This window comes from Passer domesticus, chromosome 9 (assembly GCF_036417665.1).
Source record: "Passer domesticus isolate bPasDom1 chromosome 9, bPasDom1.hap1, whole genome shotgun sequence".
NCBI lineage: Eukaryota > Metazoa > Chordata > Aves > Passeriformes > Passeridae > Passer > Passer domesticus.
In genome coordinates this window covers 2,585,231-2,601,713 of record NC_087482.1, presented here as the reverse complement: position 1 = coordinate 2,601,713, position 16,483 = coordinate 2,585,231, and the positions used below count along the sequence as shown (strand labels likewise).

At 55.7% G+C, this 16,483-nt stretch overlaps 2 protein-coding genes across 2 annotated transcripts; both read left to right on the top strand.

The window, feature by feature from the left end:
- Positions 1–2,244: 2,244 nt before the first annotated feature.
- On the top strand, positions 2,245–5,868 carry LOC135307029 (uncharacterized). The gene is made up of 6 exons (XM_064431721.1): positions 2,245–2,747; positions 3,252–3,329; positions 3,441–3,533; positions 4,181–4,306; positions 4,670–4,820; positions 4,961–5,868. The coding sequence occupies exons 1-6, from the start codon at positions 2,657–2,659 to the stop codon at positions 5,322–5,324; spliced, it is 903 nt and encodes a 300-aa protein (XP_064287791.1). The 5' UTR covers positions 2,245–2,656; the 3' UTR covers positions 5,325–5,868.
- Positions 5,869–10,122: 4,254 nt separating this feature from the next.
- On the top strand, positions 10,123–13,350 carry LOC135307028 (uncharacterized). Its single transcript, XM_064431719.1, has 6 exons — positions 10,123–10,229; positions 10,734–10,811; positions 10,923–11,015; positions 11,663–11,788; positions 12,152–12,302; positions 12,443–13,350. Exons 1-6 carry the CDS (start codon positions 10,139–10,141, stop codon positions 12,804–12,806), a joined length of 903 nt encoding a protein of 300 aa, XP_064287789.1. The 5' UTR covers positions 10,123–10,138; the 3' UTR covers positions 12,807–13,350.
- Positions 13,351–16,483: the final 3,133 nt, after the last annotated feature.

Below are 16,483 nucleotides of genomic sequence, written 5' to 3'. Positions count from 1 at the left end.
CTCTGAGATAGCAGCAGCTCTGAGATAGCCACCTCCTGAGAAGGCAGCCCAAGGCTCTGTTCAGAAGAGAGCTGTGCCTCAAGCCTTGAAGCAAGCCTCACAAACTCTTCTCATATAGACACCCACACTTGCAGCCTTCCAGATGCACAACTGAGAGCTGTGGGACATATGCACGCTCATGCCCTGCAGTGCCCTTTCTGAAATGCCTCGGCTGCTTCTGAGGGAGCTGACATGCCACTGCAGCAGCAAAAGAGCTCTGGATTCAATGGGGTCCGGCAAAAAGCGTGCCTGGCATTTGCCTTGTGTGTTGCTCTGTCCAGTGGCCAGTGCCTTGGTTTGCCACCTCATCCCTGCTCTCTGCCACTGGGGCCGGGAGGGGCGGGCCCGGGGCTGTGGGGCTGTGCCGGCCCCGCTTCCCGGGCCGCAGCTCCAGCTGCCGCCGCTGCCTGGGAGCGGCCCCGCTCCAGCGCCAGGGCCGAGGCGCCGGTGTCGGGCCCCATTGGCCGCTGTCGTGCCGCCGCAGGAGAGCTCCCCGCCGTGTCCCGGCTGCAGAGAGCGGCTGCCGGGACGGTTCGCCTGGGAGTCTGAAGCAAGCATGGCCCAGGGAGCGGAGCCGAGAAATAGAGACCGAAGAGAAAGGGGCAGGAAGCAGAACGGAGAGACAACGGGAGCAAAAGAGGGCCAGGGAACGGGGCCGGAGCTGCGGGAAGGGGCAGCAGGGACAGAGGAAGAGACGCAGAATGAGCAGGAGGGAGCAGGAGAGAGCGAACGCTGGGCTGGGGCGGGATGGAGACTGTTGAAGAAGCTTTGCAGGGACAACAAAATAGAGAGCGAGTGGCAAAGAACAGGGCTATAGCGGGCAAGCAAGGGACTGGCAAGTGGCTAGAGCAACACACAAGGAGAAGCCCAGGGGCAGTTTTTGTATGCACTCCAGTAAACCCCGAGGTGTTTTCCTGCTGCAGTGGTCGCTGCCAGCCAGCGGCAGCAGCTGGGGCTGAGGCCCGGCAAGCGGGGCTGGCACAGCCCCGCAGCCCCGTGCCCGCCCCTCAGGGCCCCGTGCGCAATGGCGGCAGCAGGGGACGAGGAGGCCGCGGGCTGCGGGCAGCGCTGCCGCCCCGCCGGGCCACACGCCGCGGGCGGCTTCAGCAGCAGCACAGGAGCTCTGGGGACACTGGTGCCGCAGCTGGTGACGGGCCGCCGAGCAGCACAGTGGCGCGGAGCGCGGTAAGGGAGAGCCTGGGCGTGTGGCCCCTTAAGGAAAAAAGGAGGGCCGTGTTCATCGGTGCCTCCCCTGGGGCAGGAATGGAGGGCCCGAGATGGCGCTCAGAGCCAAGGCCGAGGCAGCTGGGCAGCCTGCCTGGGTCCTACGTAGGAAGGAGATGTCACCAAGACACCCTCCAGCCTGCTCTGGCCCTCTGCTCATTATGGGCTGCGGCCTTCACGGTGGGCAGTGATGTGTGCTTGATTCCAGAGGATGCCATGGGCCGAGTTTCTGCAGCTTGTCAGCTGCATAGGACTCTTACGAGCCTTGGAGAGAGACCCGAGGGGTGGAAATCTGTCAGTGCCTCTTTGCTTGCAGCTGGAAACACCTGGGGCTTAAGTGGTGCTTCAGGGACAACCGTACCGAAGGTGCTCTAGAAGGCTGTCCAAGAGCTTCTGAGCGTAGGTTGCCTGGCACACATAAGTCATGCATATTTATTTGCCAGAAGAGCTGCTCGGCTAAAAGGCCAGCAGTGTTACCTGATATCTGCAGCAACCAAGACATTTGTGTGTGTCCCGTGGCGGTGCCTGATGGTGTCCGAGGACAAGGCAGAGGGAGCTCAGGGGCTCTGGATGACTGCTTGAGGGATCTGGGGCGCATGTGGTATTTTCTTCCCCCACGTGCAGTGAGCCAGACCCAGGAAGGCTCTAGAGGTGAATAGGCGGCAGCCCGGTGTTCCCAGCAACAGTGTGGGAGTTTGACCGTGGGTTACTCTACAGGACAGCAGGCCTGATGGTGGCACATGGGCTACATCTGCCTGAAAGGGAAAAAGGCTCTTGGCTCCAGAGTTAGCAGGGCTCCTTGAGAGAGCTTTAAGTAGCATTGGAAGTGGAAAAGGGAGTAAACCAGGCTGACGGGGGAGATGCGTCAGCACTGCACAGCCATGTTTGGGTGACAGTGGAGGATGGAAGCAGTGCTGCCATCAAAGGTCATGAAAGTGTAGCAGAAGTCATGGGAAAAGCAGGTTTTTGCCACAATTCTTTCAGACAAAAATACTACCAAAGAAACACTCTTGAATTTGGGCTTTTTACAGCAGCCTTCATCCAGGTCTTCTTCTAGGGAATTTCTGAGGAATAAGACATGAGTGCCTCTGCATTCCCATGCACAATGCTGCCTCCAAAATACTCCAGCCCTTCTCCATTTGGCTCCTTCCATTCCTGTGCAGAAGAAGGAAATTCAGTAGAGGGGAGGTGCAGGAATTCACAGGCAACGTGGGCGTACATTGGGGCCTTCACAGCCATCACTTTGTTCTGAGGTCACAGAGCTCTGTTTGATGTCAGGTTCCAGAGCCCCACTGTGCTCTTCAGTGCTCGCTCTGGGCAACACTGCAGCAGCAGCAGCAGCAGCAGCAGCAGCAGCAGCAGCAGCAGCAGAGTGTTGCTAGCAGGGGGGATCATGGTCCTGAGCCGCTACCTCCTGCTGCTCTTTCTCGTGGCCCTGCCAGCCCAGAATGCCCAGAGTGCTCCAGCAGCTGGGCAGGGAGCAGGTAGGCAGGCAGGGGCCAGCACACAGCCCTGGCTGGCAGCAGCGGGGCCGGGAGCAGGGATGGCTGAGCCAGGAAGGCAGCACGGGGCAGGCAGAGGGGCAGAGGCTCCAGGGGAGGTGTGAGGGGCTGCAGCTGCTTTAGGGTGCAGCATGGAGAGAGCTTCCTAAGGAGCAAGGATGTGGGGAGGGTCGGGCCAGGCCCGGAAGCTCAGCACCAGTTCTCCATCACTCAGCAGTGGCTGTCCGTCCCTCCGCTCTGGGTGTCCAGCCTTCTGGCCCGGCTCCAGGGCTGACCCGCACACAGATCGTGTGGGCACGCCACGGCTTTTCCCTTCATGTGGGAGCTGCCAGCTCAGTGTCCCAAGGGCAGCCAGACCCCCCTGCAGCTGTGAGGATGCAGACCTGCTTGAGCGTGCCCTAGCAGTGCCTTCCACATCCAGGCCTTGAGGTGTGCCCATGAGGGCAGTGCACGTGATGGTAACTTCTTGTGGGTGTTTGCTTGTAGTTGTGGACACAGAGAGTGCTCTTTCAGCCCCTGAGCGAGGGGCAGATACCGTGCTGACTCCGAGCTGGTACCTCAAGCGTGAGTAGTCAGTCTGTCCTGCCTTCACAAAAAGGAGCGCCCCTTTTCCCTGTTTTATTCACGAGAAAAATACCGTCATAGGTTAACGTGCTTTTGTAAATCTAACAATAGGGATGAAGGATGACAAGGTTCCTGAAGAGTTCCCAGAAGGATTGCCGGATGTTCCAGAGGAGCTCCTGGCAGCCTTGCATGAAGCCCCATCTGGTTAGTATATCCCACTCTGTTAACCCTGGCAGCCGGGAAGCTGAGCTTTTGCTTCCTGTAGGCATGTGCTGTATCCTGGACAGGCAGAAGCACTCAGTCAGAGTCCTGCTGCAGGCCCACTCCATTTCACAGCTCCTGCAGGGAGCCCTAGAGATGGTCCAGCACAGCCTCCGCTCGCAGCTGTTCTTCCAGATGACTGCCAGGGGCTTCTCCAGCTGCTGCTGCAGTTGCAGCATTCCTGGCCAGGGCTGCTCTGTGCAGACATTGGCATCCAGATGTTGGGCAAAGGCCAGTGCTGAATTTGGGTTCGCCACACGCTCAGCACAGCATGGAGGCAGCAGTGACATCAGAGCAAGCCTTGGCTGCCCCTTGCAAAGCTCAGGCTCAGGGACGGGTTGAAGCTGGAGTCCAAGGGTGAGGGGGAACCTGAAGGTACTCCTTCTGTGGGTCATTTGGTTAAGTCTTGGCTGGTTTGGGTCTGCACTTCTTGTTGCACTGCAGAAAATCCAGCTGTCGATTCCTCCTGTCTTGGGGGGGACAGCGGCCTCGTCAGCGCCGCTTGCCGGAATGCCCAGGCCATGGTACCGTGCTTGTGCTGAGGGGCAGTGGCTTCTGGTTAATGTGTGCAATGTTTTGTTTTTCTGAAGAGACAGATTCTGAGACTGTGCCGGAGACCTTAGCTGTGGAAGAAAGTGACAGTGTGCCAGGCTCACATGAAAAAAGAGAACCAATAGAGGACACTAGGACACTTGCTGAGCCTGAGGAGTATTCAAGTGAGTGCTTGCTAGATGCTGTCTTGGGCAAAGAGCAGCATTTCTGCTGTATCCCTGCAGTGCTCTCCATGGGTGAATTGCAGGTGCCCAGCACGCAGCCCGGGCCTGCAGCCCGGAGGAGTAGATGGGGCAGTGCTGCTCCCTGGCACACACTGGGCTCTTGTGCATGAGAGCTTGATGGGATCCCTCTTGGTCCCTGATGCTAAGACACCAGAGCCAGAGGAAGCCATCTCTGAAGACAACATCAGATGTCAGTTCTGATCCACTAGCAGTGCCAGTCCTTGGGCAGCTGAAGCACACTGTGGGGTTATGCCTAGTGCAGAGCACAAACGCTGACTCTTGCATTGTCTCTTCTCCTGCCAGGGTCATCCGGTGGGCAAAAAGCCCAGACTGCTGGACACTGTGACCCGAGCAAGTACTACATCCTAGTAGGGACAGTAGCAGCCTCAGCTTTGCTTCTGCTTGGGGCAGTGTCTGGCTATCTAGTCATGCATCAGCTGCTGAAGAGAGACAGGTGAGTTATTAATTGCTGCCATTGGCAAGGAAGTCTTTGCAGCATGCAGGAGCGCCCAGGCGGCTCCTAGCAGGGCTCTGAGGAAACTGTGCTCCAAATTCCTATCTGTGAGGAGTCTTCTTGGAAATCTGTTTCTACAGGAGGAGCCAGGAGGACAAAGAGGCAACAGGACAGGACTGGGACTCTTCCTGGGAAAGCTGTGGTCAGCCTAGAGGTGAAGCAGAGTCAGGAGAAGGAGCGGGAAGCAGCGAGAGAGCCCAAGGCAACGGGTTCAGGGACAGCTGCCGCCTGTTTCCTGAGCTCTTTGCAGCAGAGCTCGCCCAGCTGCACAAGAACATGAGCGCAGACCCGTCACCTCTGCCCACCTGCTCCTTCTGTGCTCTGGCTGACAACACCTCTTCACGGGACCACTGGATTTCCCTGGAGTCACCTCAGCCCACAGCATCCTCTTGGCCCTCCTACCAATACCTGCAGGACTACTATCTGTTAGAGGATGAAGATTAGTGATAGTGATAGATGGTTAGTGATAGTGATAGCCATAAATAGTGATAGTGGTAGTGATTCTTTTAGTGATAGTGATAGGGACACTTGATATTAGAGGGTGGTGGTTGTTTTAATGATAGTGATAGTTAATATTAGAGGATAGTGATGGTTTTAATGATAGCGTTAGTTAATATTAGGGGATAGTGATTGTTTCAATGATAGCGTTACTTGATATTAGAGGAGGGTGATTGTATTAGTGATAGTGATAGTCATAAATAGTGATAGTGGTAGTGATTCTTTTAGTGATAGTGATAGGGATACTTGATATTAGAGGGTGGTGGTTGTTTTAATGATAGTGATAGTTAATATTAGAGGATAGTGATTGTTTTAATGATAGCGTTATTTGATATTAGAGGACAATGATTGTATTAGCGATAGTGATAGTTAATATTGGAGGATGGTGATTGTTTTTGTGATAGTGGTACATTTAGTGATAGTGATACTTGGTATTAGCAGACAATGATTGTTTTCTTGATCTTGATAAATAAATATTTTTCCAAAAGCAGTAAGTTCTTGCCTGGTGTGGCTGTTTCTGTTGGGGTAGAATGCACAGAGCTGGGAGCAGGGCTGGGGCTGTGACAGGAGCTCTGAGAAACTTGCACTGCAGTGCAGGAGCTGCTTGTGCCACCTCAGCCTGCTTTCCCAGCAGTGGCCGTTCACAAAGCTTTCCTGCACCAGCGCGGGGACACGCTGGCTAGCAGTGACATGCAGAAACTTCTCTGGGAGCTCATTTGGGATGCTGCCCTGAATCAGGAAGGTCTGGGCAGAGAGGGAAAGATGTTCTGCGAGGGATGGCTGTCCAGCAGTGAGCACATCAAGAGACCCGAGGTGGTGACTTAGGTCGTGGCAGTCCCTCCCTGAAGAGCTTCAAGAGAGGAGCATCAAGGAGCAGAAAGCTGGAGCCGGGCTGTGTGAGAGGGGAAGGAATGTCCTATCAATCACAGGAGCCTTCTTAAAAATTAGATGGATAACAGCGACTATAATTATAATAAAAATTACAGTCTTGTCGCACGCAGTATGGGAAAAAAGCCCAGAGCTGGGATAGAACAGAGAACTTTTGTGGAGGATTTTGTGAACAGCTAGCTAGTTGACAAAGGTCACACTGATATAATACCGTTAGTTAAGCAAGAAGGAGATGAGGATAGGAGTCAGCGGACAGTGTCCAAACCTGGCAAGGGCACTGAGCCCTTGGTGCAACATCAGGATGGGGGAGAGGATGGTTAGTTAGAAATATGAAGAAAAGATATGGACAGCTGCAACATAGTAGCCACAAGAATGCTAAGGTAGGTGTAGTTAGCTGATAAGTAACTAACCAATAATGAGCTCACCTTTTGCAATATGTATTAGCCTCATTAACACCAATATAAATGTATGTGCCTACCAATAAAGTTTTGAGATTTGCTGATCACTCATATTGAGTGCCGCATTTCTTCCGCCGATTACCACAAACTTTGATGTGATCTTTTGCTTGAGGGAGTGTGGCAGATGCAGGCTCACTTATTCCTGTTTTTGGACTTGACTTAACTTTTAGTTCAGGGAGATTAAGACTCAGGCAATATAGATGGGGGTATTTCCTGCTGGATTTCTCAAGTGATGGAATGTAGGAAGGCCTTCCAGGTGGAAAGAAGTGACGGAGTGCCTGTCTCAGATGAAGAAAGCGAGGCACTGCAAGAAACCAGCATGCCAGGGAACTGCTGTCCTGGGCTCACGAGTCCGACTGACGGTGGTCCTGCAGGCCTTTGCCCATGCCTGCTCCAGCTGGGCCATCTGCAGCCAAAGCTGGAGGTGTGAGTGCAGCAAAGCTGCTGTCCAAGGAACGCAGCACAGCTGCTGTTGAGGCTGACTGTTGCCTGCAGTGTGTGGGGAGGATATTGCCGGCAGCAATTGCCAGAGAGATGCTTGAAGGCATCTCTGGACAGTGGGCTTTTGGGGGGGTCCTTCTACTTCTTGCTCGGGCGGTAAAGACTGTCCCAAGACAATGCTCTTCCCTTTGAAGTGATGAAGAGGAACCACTGAGCTCCTCACCCTTGTTCCTCTCCTCTGCTCTCCACAGCAGCTCCAGCTGCGCCTCTGCGCTGTCTCTCATGGGCCTCTCTGAGATAGCAGCAGCTCTGAGATAGCCACCTCCTGAGAGGGCAGCCCAAGGCTCTGTTCAGAAGAGAGCTGTGCCTCAAGCCTTGAAGCAAGCCTCACAAACTCTTCTCATATAGACACCCACACTTGCAGCCTTCCAGATGCACAACTGAGAGCTGTGGGACATATGCACGCTCATGCCCTGCAGTGCCCTTTCTGAAATGCCTCGGCTGCTTCTGAGGGAGCTGACATGCCACTGCAGCAGCAAAAGAGCTCTGGATTCAATGGGGTCCGGCAAAAAGCGTGCCTGGCATTTGCCTTGTGTGTTGCTCTGTCCAGTGGCCAGTGCCTTGGTTTGCCACCTCATCCCTGCTCTCTGCCACTGGGGCCGGGAGGGGCGGGCCCGGGGCTGTGGGGCTGTGCCGGCCCCGCTTCCCGGGCCGCAGCTCCAGCTGCCGCCGCTGCCTGGGAGCGGCCCCGCTCCGGCGTGAGGGCCGAGGCGCCGGTGCCGGGCCCCATTGGCCGCTGTCGTGCCGCCGCAGGAGAGCTCCCCGCCGTGTCCCGGCTGCAGAGAGCGGCTGCCGGGACGGTTCGCCTGGGAGTCTGAAGCGAGCATGGCCCAGGGAGCGGAGCCGAGAAATAGAGACCGAAGAGAAAGGGGCAGGAAGCAGAACGGAGAGACAACGGGAGCAAAAGAGGGCCAGGGAACGGGGCCGGAGCTGCGGGAAGGGGCAGCAGGGACAGAGGAAGAGACGCAGAATGAGCAGGAGGGAGCGGGAGAGAGCGAACGCTGGGCTGGGGCGGGATGGAGACTGTTGAAGAAGCTTTGCAGGGACAACAAAATAGAGAGCGAGTGGCAAAGAACAGGGCTATAGCGGGCAAGCAAGGGACTGGCAAGTGGCTAGAGCAACACACAAGGAGAAGCCCAGGGGCAGTTTTTGTATGCATTCCAGTAAACCCCGAGGTGTTTTCCTGCTGCAGTGGTCGCTGCCAGCCAGCGGCAGCAGCTGGGGCTGAGGCCCGGCAAGCGGGGCCGGCACAGCCCCGCAGCCCCGTGCCCGCCCCTCAGGGCCCCGTGCGCAATGGCGGCAGCAGGGGACGAGGAGGCCGCGGGCTGCGGGCAGCGCTGCCGCCCCGCCGGGCCACACGCCGCGGGCGGCTTCAGCAGCAGCACAGGAGCTCTGGGGACACTGGTGCCGCAGCTGGTGACGGGCCGCCGAGCAGCACAGTGGCGCGGAGCGCGGTAAGGGAGAGCCTGGGCGTGTGGCCCCTTAAGGAAAAAAGGAGGGCCGTGTTCATCGGTGCCTCCCCTGGGGCAGGAATGGAGGGCCCGAGATGGCGCTCAGAGCCAAGGCCGAGGCAGCTGGGCAGCCTGCCTGGGTCCTACGTAGGAAGGAGATGTCACCAAGACACCCTCCAGCCTGCTCTGGCCCTCTGCTCATTATGGGCTGCGGCCTTCACGGTGGGCAGTGATGTGTGCTTGATTCCAGAGGATGCCATGGGCCGAGTTTCTGCAGCTTGTCAGCTGCATAGGACTCTTACGAGCCTTGGAGAGAGACCCGAGGGGTGGAAATCTGTCAGTGCCTCTTTGCTTGCAGCTGGAAACACCTGGGGCTTAAGTGGTGCTTCAGGGACAACCGTACCGAAGGTGCTCTAGAAGGCTGTCCAAGAGCTTCTGAGCGTAGGTTGCCTGGCACACATAAGTCATGCATATTTATTTGCCAGAAGAGCTGCTCGGCTAAAAGGCCAGCAGTGTTACCTGATATCTGCAGCAACCAAGACATTTGTGTGTGTCCCGTGGCGGTGCCTGATGGTGTCCGAGGACAAGGCAGAGGGAGCTCAGGGGCTCTGGATGACTGCTTGAGGGATCTGGGGCACATGTGGTATTTACTTCCCCCACGTGCAGTGAGCCAGACCCAGGAAGGCTCTAGAGGTGAATAGGCGGCAGCCCGGTGTTCCCAGCAACAGTGTGGGAGTTTGACCGTGGGTTACTCTACAGGACAGCAGGCCTGATGGTGGCACATGGGCTACATCTGCCTGAAAGGGAAAAAGGCTCTTGGCTCCAGAGTTAGCAGGGCTCCTTGAGAGAGCTTTAAGTAGCATTGGAAGTGGAAAAGGGAGTAAACCAGGCTGACGGGGGAGATGCGTCAGCACTGCACAGCCATGTTTGGGTGACAGTGGAGGATGGAAGCAGTGCTGCCATCAAAGGTCATGAAAGTGTAGCAGAAGTCATGGGAAAAGCAGGTTTTTGCCACAATTCTTTCAGACAAAAATACTACCAAAGAAACACTCTTGAATTTGGGCTTTTTACAGCAGCCTTCATCCAGGTCTTCTTCTAGGGAATTTCTGAGGAATAAGACATGAGTGCCTCTGCATTCCCATGCACAATGCTGCCTCCAAAATACTCCAGCCCTTCTCCATTTGGCTCCTTCCATTCCTGTGCAGAAGAAGGAAATTCAGTAGAGGGGAGGTGCAGGAATTCACAGGCAACGTGGGCGTACATTGGGGCCTTCACAGCCATCACTTTGTTCTGAGGTCACAGAGCTCTGTTTGATGTCAGGTTCCAGAGCCCCACTGTGCTCTTCAGTGCTCGCTCTGGGCAACACTGCAGCAGCAGCAGCAGCCGCAGCAGCAGCAGCAGCAGCAGCAGCAGCAGCAGCAGCAGCAGCAGCAGCAGCAGAGTGTTGCTAGCAGGGGGGATCATGGTCCTGAGCCGCTACCTCCTGCTGCTCTTTCTCGTGGCCCTGCCAGCCCAGAATGCCCAGAGTGCTCCAGCAGCTGGGCAGGGAGCAGGTAGGCAGGCAGGGGCCAGCACACAGCCCTGGCTGGCAGCAGCGGGGCCGGGAGCAGGGATGGCTGAGCCAGGAAGGCAGCACGGGGCAGGCAGAGGGGCAGAGGCTCCAGGGGAGGTGTGAGGGGCTGCAGCTGCTTTAGGGTGCAGCATGGAGAGAGCTTCCTAAGGAGCAAGGATGTGGGGAGGGTCGGGCCAGGCCCGGAAGCTCAGCACCAGTTCTCCATCACTCAGCAGTGGCTGTCCGTCCCTCCGCTCTGGGTGTCCAGCCTTCTGGCCCGGCTCCAGGGCTGACCCGCACACAGATCGTGTGGGCACGCCACGGCTTTTCCCTTCATGTGGGAGCTGCCAGCTCAGTGTCCCAAGGGCAGCCAGACCCCCCTGCAGCTGTGAGGATGCAGACCTGCCTGAGCGTGCCCTATCAGTGCCTTCCACATCCAGGCCTTGAGGTGTGCCCATGAGGGCAGTGCACGTGATGGTAACTTCTTGTGGGTGTTTGCTTGTAGTTGTGGACACAGAGAGTGCTCTTTCAGCCCCTGAGCGAGGGGCAGATACCGTGCTGACTCCGAGCTGGTACCTCAAGCGTGAGTAGTCAGTCTGTCCTGCCTTCACAAAAAGGAGCGCCCCTTTTCCCTGTTTTATTCACGAGAAAAATACCGTCATAGGTTAACGTGCTTTTGTAAATCTAACAATAGGGATGAAGGATGACAAGGTTCCTGAAGAGTTCCCTGAAGGATTGCCGGATGTTCCAGAGGAGCTCCTGGCAGCCTTGCATGAAGCCCCATCTGGTTAGTATATCCCACTCTGTTAACCCTGGCAGCCGGGAAGCTGAGCTTTTGCTTCCTGTAGGCATGTGCTGTATCCTGGACAGGCAGAAGCACTCAGTCAGAGTCCTGCTGCAGGCCCACTCCATTTCACAGCTCCTGCAGGGAGCCCTAGAGATGGTCCAGCACAGCCTCCGCTCGCAGCTGTTCTTCCAGATGACTGCCAGGGGCTTCTCCAGCTGCTGCTGCAGTTGCAGCATTCCTGGCCAGGGCTGCTCTGTGCAGACATTGGCATCCAGATGTTGGGCAAAGGCCAGTGCTGAATTTGGGTTCGCCACACGCTCAGCACAGCATGGAGGCAGCAATGACATCAGAGCAAGCCTTGGCTGCCCCTTGCAAAGCTCAGGCTCAGGGACGGGTTGAAGCTGGAGTCCAAGGGTGAGGGGGAACCTGAAGGTACTCCTTCTGTGGGTCATTTGGTTAAGTCTTGGCTGGTTTGGGTCTGCACTTCTTGTTGCACTGCAGAAAATCCAGCTGTCGATTCCTCCTGTCTTGGGGGGGACAGCGGCCTCGTCAGCGCCGCTTGCCGGAATGCCCAGGCCATGGTACCGTGCTTGTGCTGAGGGGCAGTGGCTTCTGGTTAATGTGTGCAATGTTTTGTTTTTCTGAAGAGACAGATTCTGAGACTGTGCCGGAGACCTTAGCTGTGGAAGAAAGTGACAGTGTGCCAGGCTCACATGAAAAAAGAGAACCAATAGAGGACACCAGGACACTTGCTGAGCCTGAGGAATATTCAGGTGAGTGCTTGCTAGATGCTGTCTTGGGCAAAGAGCAGCATTTCTGCTGTATCCCTGCAGTGCTCTCCATGGGTGAATTGCAGGTGCCCAGCACGCAGCCCGGGCCTGCAGCCCGGAGGAGTAGATGGGGCAGTGCTGCTCCCTGGCACACACTGGGCTCTTGTGCATGAGAGCTTGATGGGATCCCTCTTGGTCCCTGATGCTAAGACACCAGAGCCAGAGGAAGCCATCTCTGAAGACAACATCAGATGTCAGTTCTGATCCACTAGCAGTGCCAGTCCTTGGGCAGCTGAAGCACACTGTGGGGTTATGCCTAGTGCAGAGCACAAACGCTGACTCTTGCATTGTCTCTTCTCCTGCCAGGGTCATCCGGTGGGCAAAAAGCCCAGACTGCTGGACACTGTGACCCGAGCAAGTACTACATCCTAGTAGGGACAGTAGCAGCCTCAGCTTTGCTTCTGCTTGGGGCAGTGTCTGGCTATCTAGTCATGCATCAGCTGCTGAAGAGAGACAGGTGAGTTATTAATTGCTGCCATTGGCAAGGAAGTCTTTGCAGCATGCAGGAGCGCCCAGGCGGCTCCTAGCAGGGCTCTGAGGAAACTGTGCTCCAAATTCCTATCTGTGAGGAGTCTTCTTGGAAATCTGTTTCTACAGGAGGAGCCAGGAGGACAAAGAGGCAACAGGACAGGACTGGGACTCTTCCTGGGAAAGCTGTGGTCAGCCTAGAGGTGAAGCAGAGTCAGGAGAAGGAGCGGGAAGCAGCGAGAGAGCCCAAGGCAACGGGTTCAGGGACAGCTGCCGCCTGTTTCCTGAGCTCTTTGCAGCAGAGCTCGCCCAGCTGCACAAGAACATGAGCGCAGACCCGTCACCTCTGCCCACCTGCTCCTTCTGTGCTCTGGCTGACAACACCTCTTCACGGGACCACTGGATTTCCCTGGAGTCACCTCAGCCCACAGCATCCTCTTGGCCCTCCTACCAATACCTGCAGGACTACTATCTGTTAGAGGATGAAGATTAGTGATAGTGATAGATGGTTAGTGATAGTGATAGCCATAAATAGTGATAGTGGTAGTGATTCTTTTAGTGATAGTGATAGGGACACTTGATATTAGAGGGTGGTGGTTGTTTTAATGATAGTGATAGTTAATATTAGAGGATAGTGATGGTTTTAATGATAGCGTTAGTTAATATTAGGGGATAGTGATTGTTTCAATGATAGCGTTACTTGATATTAGAGGAGGGTGATTGTATTAGTGATAGTGATAGTCATAAATAGTGATAGTGGTAGTGATTCTTTTAGTGATAGTGATAGGGATACTTGATATTAGAGGGTGGTGGTTGTTTTAATGATAGTGATAGTTAATATTAGAGGATAGTGATTGTTTTAATGATAGCGTTATTTGATATTAGAGGACAATGATTGTATTAGCGATAGTGATAGTTAATATTGGAGGATGGTGATTGTTTTTGTGATAGTGGTACATTTAGTGATAGTGATACTTGGTATTAGCAGACAATGATTGTTTTCTTGATCTTGATAAATAAATATTTTTCCAAAAGCAGTAAGTTCTTGCCTGGTGTGGCTGTTTCTGTTGGGGTAGAATGCACAGAGCTGGGAGCAGGGCTGGGGCTGTGACAGGAGCTCTGAGAAACTTGCACTGCAGTGCAGGAGCTGCTTGTGCCACCTCAGCCTGCTTTCCCAGCAGTGGCCGTTCACAAAGCTTTCCTGCACCAGCGCGGGGACACGCTGGCTAGCAGTGACATGCAGAAACTTCTCTGGGAGCTCATTTGGGATGCTGCCCTGAATCAGGAAGGTCTGGGCAGAGAGGGAAAGATGTTCTGCGAGGGATGGCTGTCCAGCAGTGAGCACATCAAGAGACCCGAGGTGGTGACTTAGGTCGTGGCAGTCCCTCCCTGAAGAGCTTCAAGAGAGGAGCATCAAGGAGCAGAAAGCTGGAGCCGGGCTGTGTGAGAGGGGAAGGAATGTCCTATCAATCACAGGAGCCTTCTTAAAAATTAGATGGATAACAGCGACTATAATTATAATAAAAATTACAGTCTTGTCGCACGCAGTATGGGAAAAAAGCCCAGAGCTGGGATAGAACAGAGAACTTTTGTGGAGGATTTTGTGAACAGCTAGCTAGTTGACAAAGGTCACACTGATATAATACCGTTAGTTAAGCAAGAAGGAGATGAGGATAGGAGTCAGCGGACAGTGTCCAAACCTGGCAAGGGCACTGAGCCCTTGGTGCAACATCAGGATGGGGGAGAGGATGGTTAGTTAGAAATATGAAGAAAAGATGTGGACAGCTGCAACATAGTAGCCACAAGAATGCTAAGGTAGGTGTAGTTAGCTGATAAGTAACTAACCAATAATGAGCTCACCTTTTGCAATATGTATTGGCCTCATTAACACCAATATAAATGTATGTGCCTACCAATAAAGTTTTGAGATTTGCTGATCACTCATATTGAGTGCCGCATTTCTTCCGCCGATTACCACAAACTTTGATGTGATCTTTTGCTTGAGGGAGTGTGGCAGATGCAGGCTCATTTATTCCTGTTTTTGGACTTGACTTAACTTTTAGTTCAGGGAGATTAAGACTCAGGCAATATAGATGGGGGTATTTCCTGCTGGATTTCTCAAGTGATGGAATGTAGGAAGGCCTTCCAGGTGGAAAGAAGTGACGGAGTGCCTGTCTCAGATGAAGAAAGCGAGGCACTGCAAGAAACCAGCATGCCAGGGAACTGCTGTCCTGGGCTCACGAGTCTGACTGACGGTGGTCCTGCAGGCCTTTGCCCATGCCTGCTCCAGCTGGGCCATCTGCAGCCAAAGCTGGAGGTGTGAGTGCAGCAAAGCTGCTGTCCAAGGAACGCAGCACAGCTGCTGTTGAGGCTGACTGTTGCCTGCAGTGTGTGGGGAGGATATTGCCGGCAGCAATTGCCAGAGAGATGCTTGAAGGCATCTCTGGACAGTGGGCTTTTGGGGGGGTCCTTCTACTTCTTGCTCGGGCAGTAAAGACTGTCCCAAGACAATGCTCTTCCCTTTGAAGTGATGAAGAGGAACCACTGAGCTCCTCACCCTTGTTCCTCTCCTCTGCTCTCCACAGCAGCTCCAGCTGCGCCTCTGCGCTGTCTCTCATGGGCCTCTCTGAGATAGCAGCAGCTCTGAGATAGCCACCTCCTGAGAGGGCAGCCCAAGGCTCTGTTCAGAAGAGAGCTGTGCCTCAAGCCTTGAAGCAAGCCTCACAAACTCTTCTCATATAGACACCCACACTTGCAGCCTTCCAGATGCACAACTGAGAGCTGTGGGACATATGCACGCTCATGCCCTGCAGTGCCCTTTCTGAAATGCCTCGGCTGCTTCTGAGGGAGCTGACATGCCACTGCAGCAGCAAAAGAGCTCTGGATTCAATGGGGTCCGGCAAAAAGCGTGCCTGGCATTCGCCTTGTGTGTTGCTCTGTCCAGTGGCCAGTGCCTTGGTTTGCCACCTCATCCCTGCTCTCTGCCACTGGGGCCGGGAGGGGCGGGCCCGGGGCTGTGGGGCTGTGCCGGCCCCGCTTCCCGGGCCGCAGCTCCAGCTGCCGCCGCTGCCTGGGAGCGGCCCCGCTCCGGCGTGAGGGCCGAGGCGCCGGTGCCGGGCCCCATTGGCCGCTGTCGTGCCGCCGCAGGAGAGCTCCCCGCCGTGTCCCGGCTGCAGAGAGCGGCTGCCGGGACGGTTCGCCTGGGAGTCTGAAGCGAGCATGGCCCAGGGAGCGGAGCCGAGAAATAGAGACCGAAGAGAAAGAGGCAGGAAGCAGAACGGAGAGACAACGGGAGCAAAAGAGGGCCAGGGAACGGGGCCGGAGCTGCGGGAAGGGGCAGCAGGGACAGAGGAAGAGACGCAGAATGAGCAGGAGGGAGCAGGAGAGAGCGAACGCTGGGCTGGGGCGGGATGGAGACGGTTGAAGAAGCTTTGCAGGGACAACAAAATAGAGAGCGAGTGGCAAAGAACAGGGCTATAGCGGGCAAGCAAGGGACTGGCAAGTGGCTAGAGCAACACACAAGGAGAAGCCCAGGGGCAGTTTTTGTATGCACTCCAGTAAACCCCGAGGTGTTTTCCTGCTGCAGTGGTCGCTGCCAGCCAGCGGCAGCAGCTGGGGCTGAGGCCCGGCAAGCGGGGCCGGCACAGCCCCGCAGCCCCGTGCCCGCCCCTCAGGGCCCCGTGCACAATGGCGGCAGCAGGGGACGAGGAGGCCGCGGGCTGCGGGCAGCGCTGCCGCCCCGCCGGGCCACACGCCGCGGGCGGCTTCAGCAGCAGCACAGGAGCTCTGGGGACACTGGTGCCGCAGCTGGTGACGGGCCGCCGAGCAGCACAGTGGCGCGGAGCGCGGTAAGGGAGAGCCTGGGCGTGTGGCCCCTTAAGGAAAAAAGGAGGGCCGTGTTCATCGGTGCCTCCCCTGGGGCAGGAATGGAGGGCCCGAGATGGCGCTCAGAGCCAAGGCCGAGGCAGCTGGGCAGCCTGCCTGGGTCCTACGTAGGAAGGAGATGTCACCAAGACACCCTCCAGCCTGCTCTGGCCCTCTGCTCATTATGGGCTGCGGCCTTCACGGTGGGCAGTGATGTGTGCTTGATTCCAGAGGATGCCATGGGCCGAGTTTCTGCAGCTTGTCAGCTGCATAGGACTCTTACGAGCCTTGGAGAGAGACCCGAGG

Bases quoted from the DNA above. Each gene is read 5' to 3' on its own strand.
- LOC135307028 (XM_064431719.1), top strand. From the start codon at position 10,139: ATGGTCCTGAGCCGCTACCTCCTGCTGCTCTTTCTCGTGGCCCTGCCA. The intron at 10,230-10,733 runs GTAGGCAGGCAG...GTTTGCTTGTAG, and splicing joins AGCAGCTGGGCAGGGAGCAG to TTGTGGACACAGAGAGTGCT. The intron at 12,303-12,442 runs GTGAGTTATTAA...CTGTTTCTACAG, and splicing joins CAGCTGCTGAAGAGAGACAG to GAGGAGCCAGGAGGACAAAG.
- LOC135307029 (XM_064431721.1), top strand. From the start codon at position 2,657: ATGGTCCTGAGCCGCTACCTCCTGCTGCTCTTTCTCGTGGCCCTGCCA. The intron at 3,534-4,180 runs GTTAGTATATCC...GTTTTTCTGAAG, and splicing joins CTTGCATGAAGCCCCATCTG to AGACAGATTCTGAGACTGTG. The intron at 4,307-4,669 runs GTGAGTGCTTGC...TTCTCCTGCCAG, and splicing joins TGAGCCTGAGGAGTATTCAA to GGTCATCCGGTGGGCAAAAA.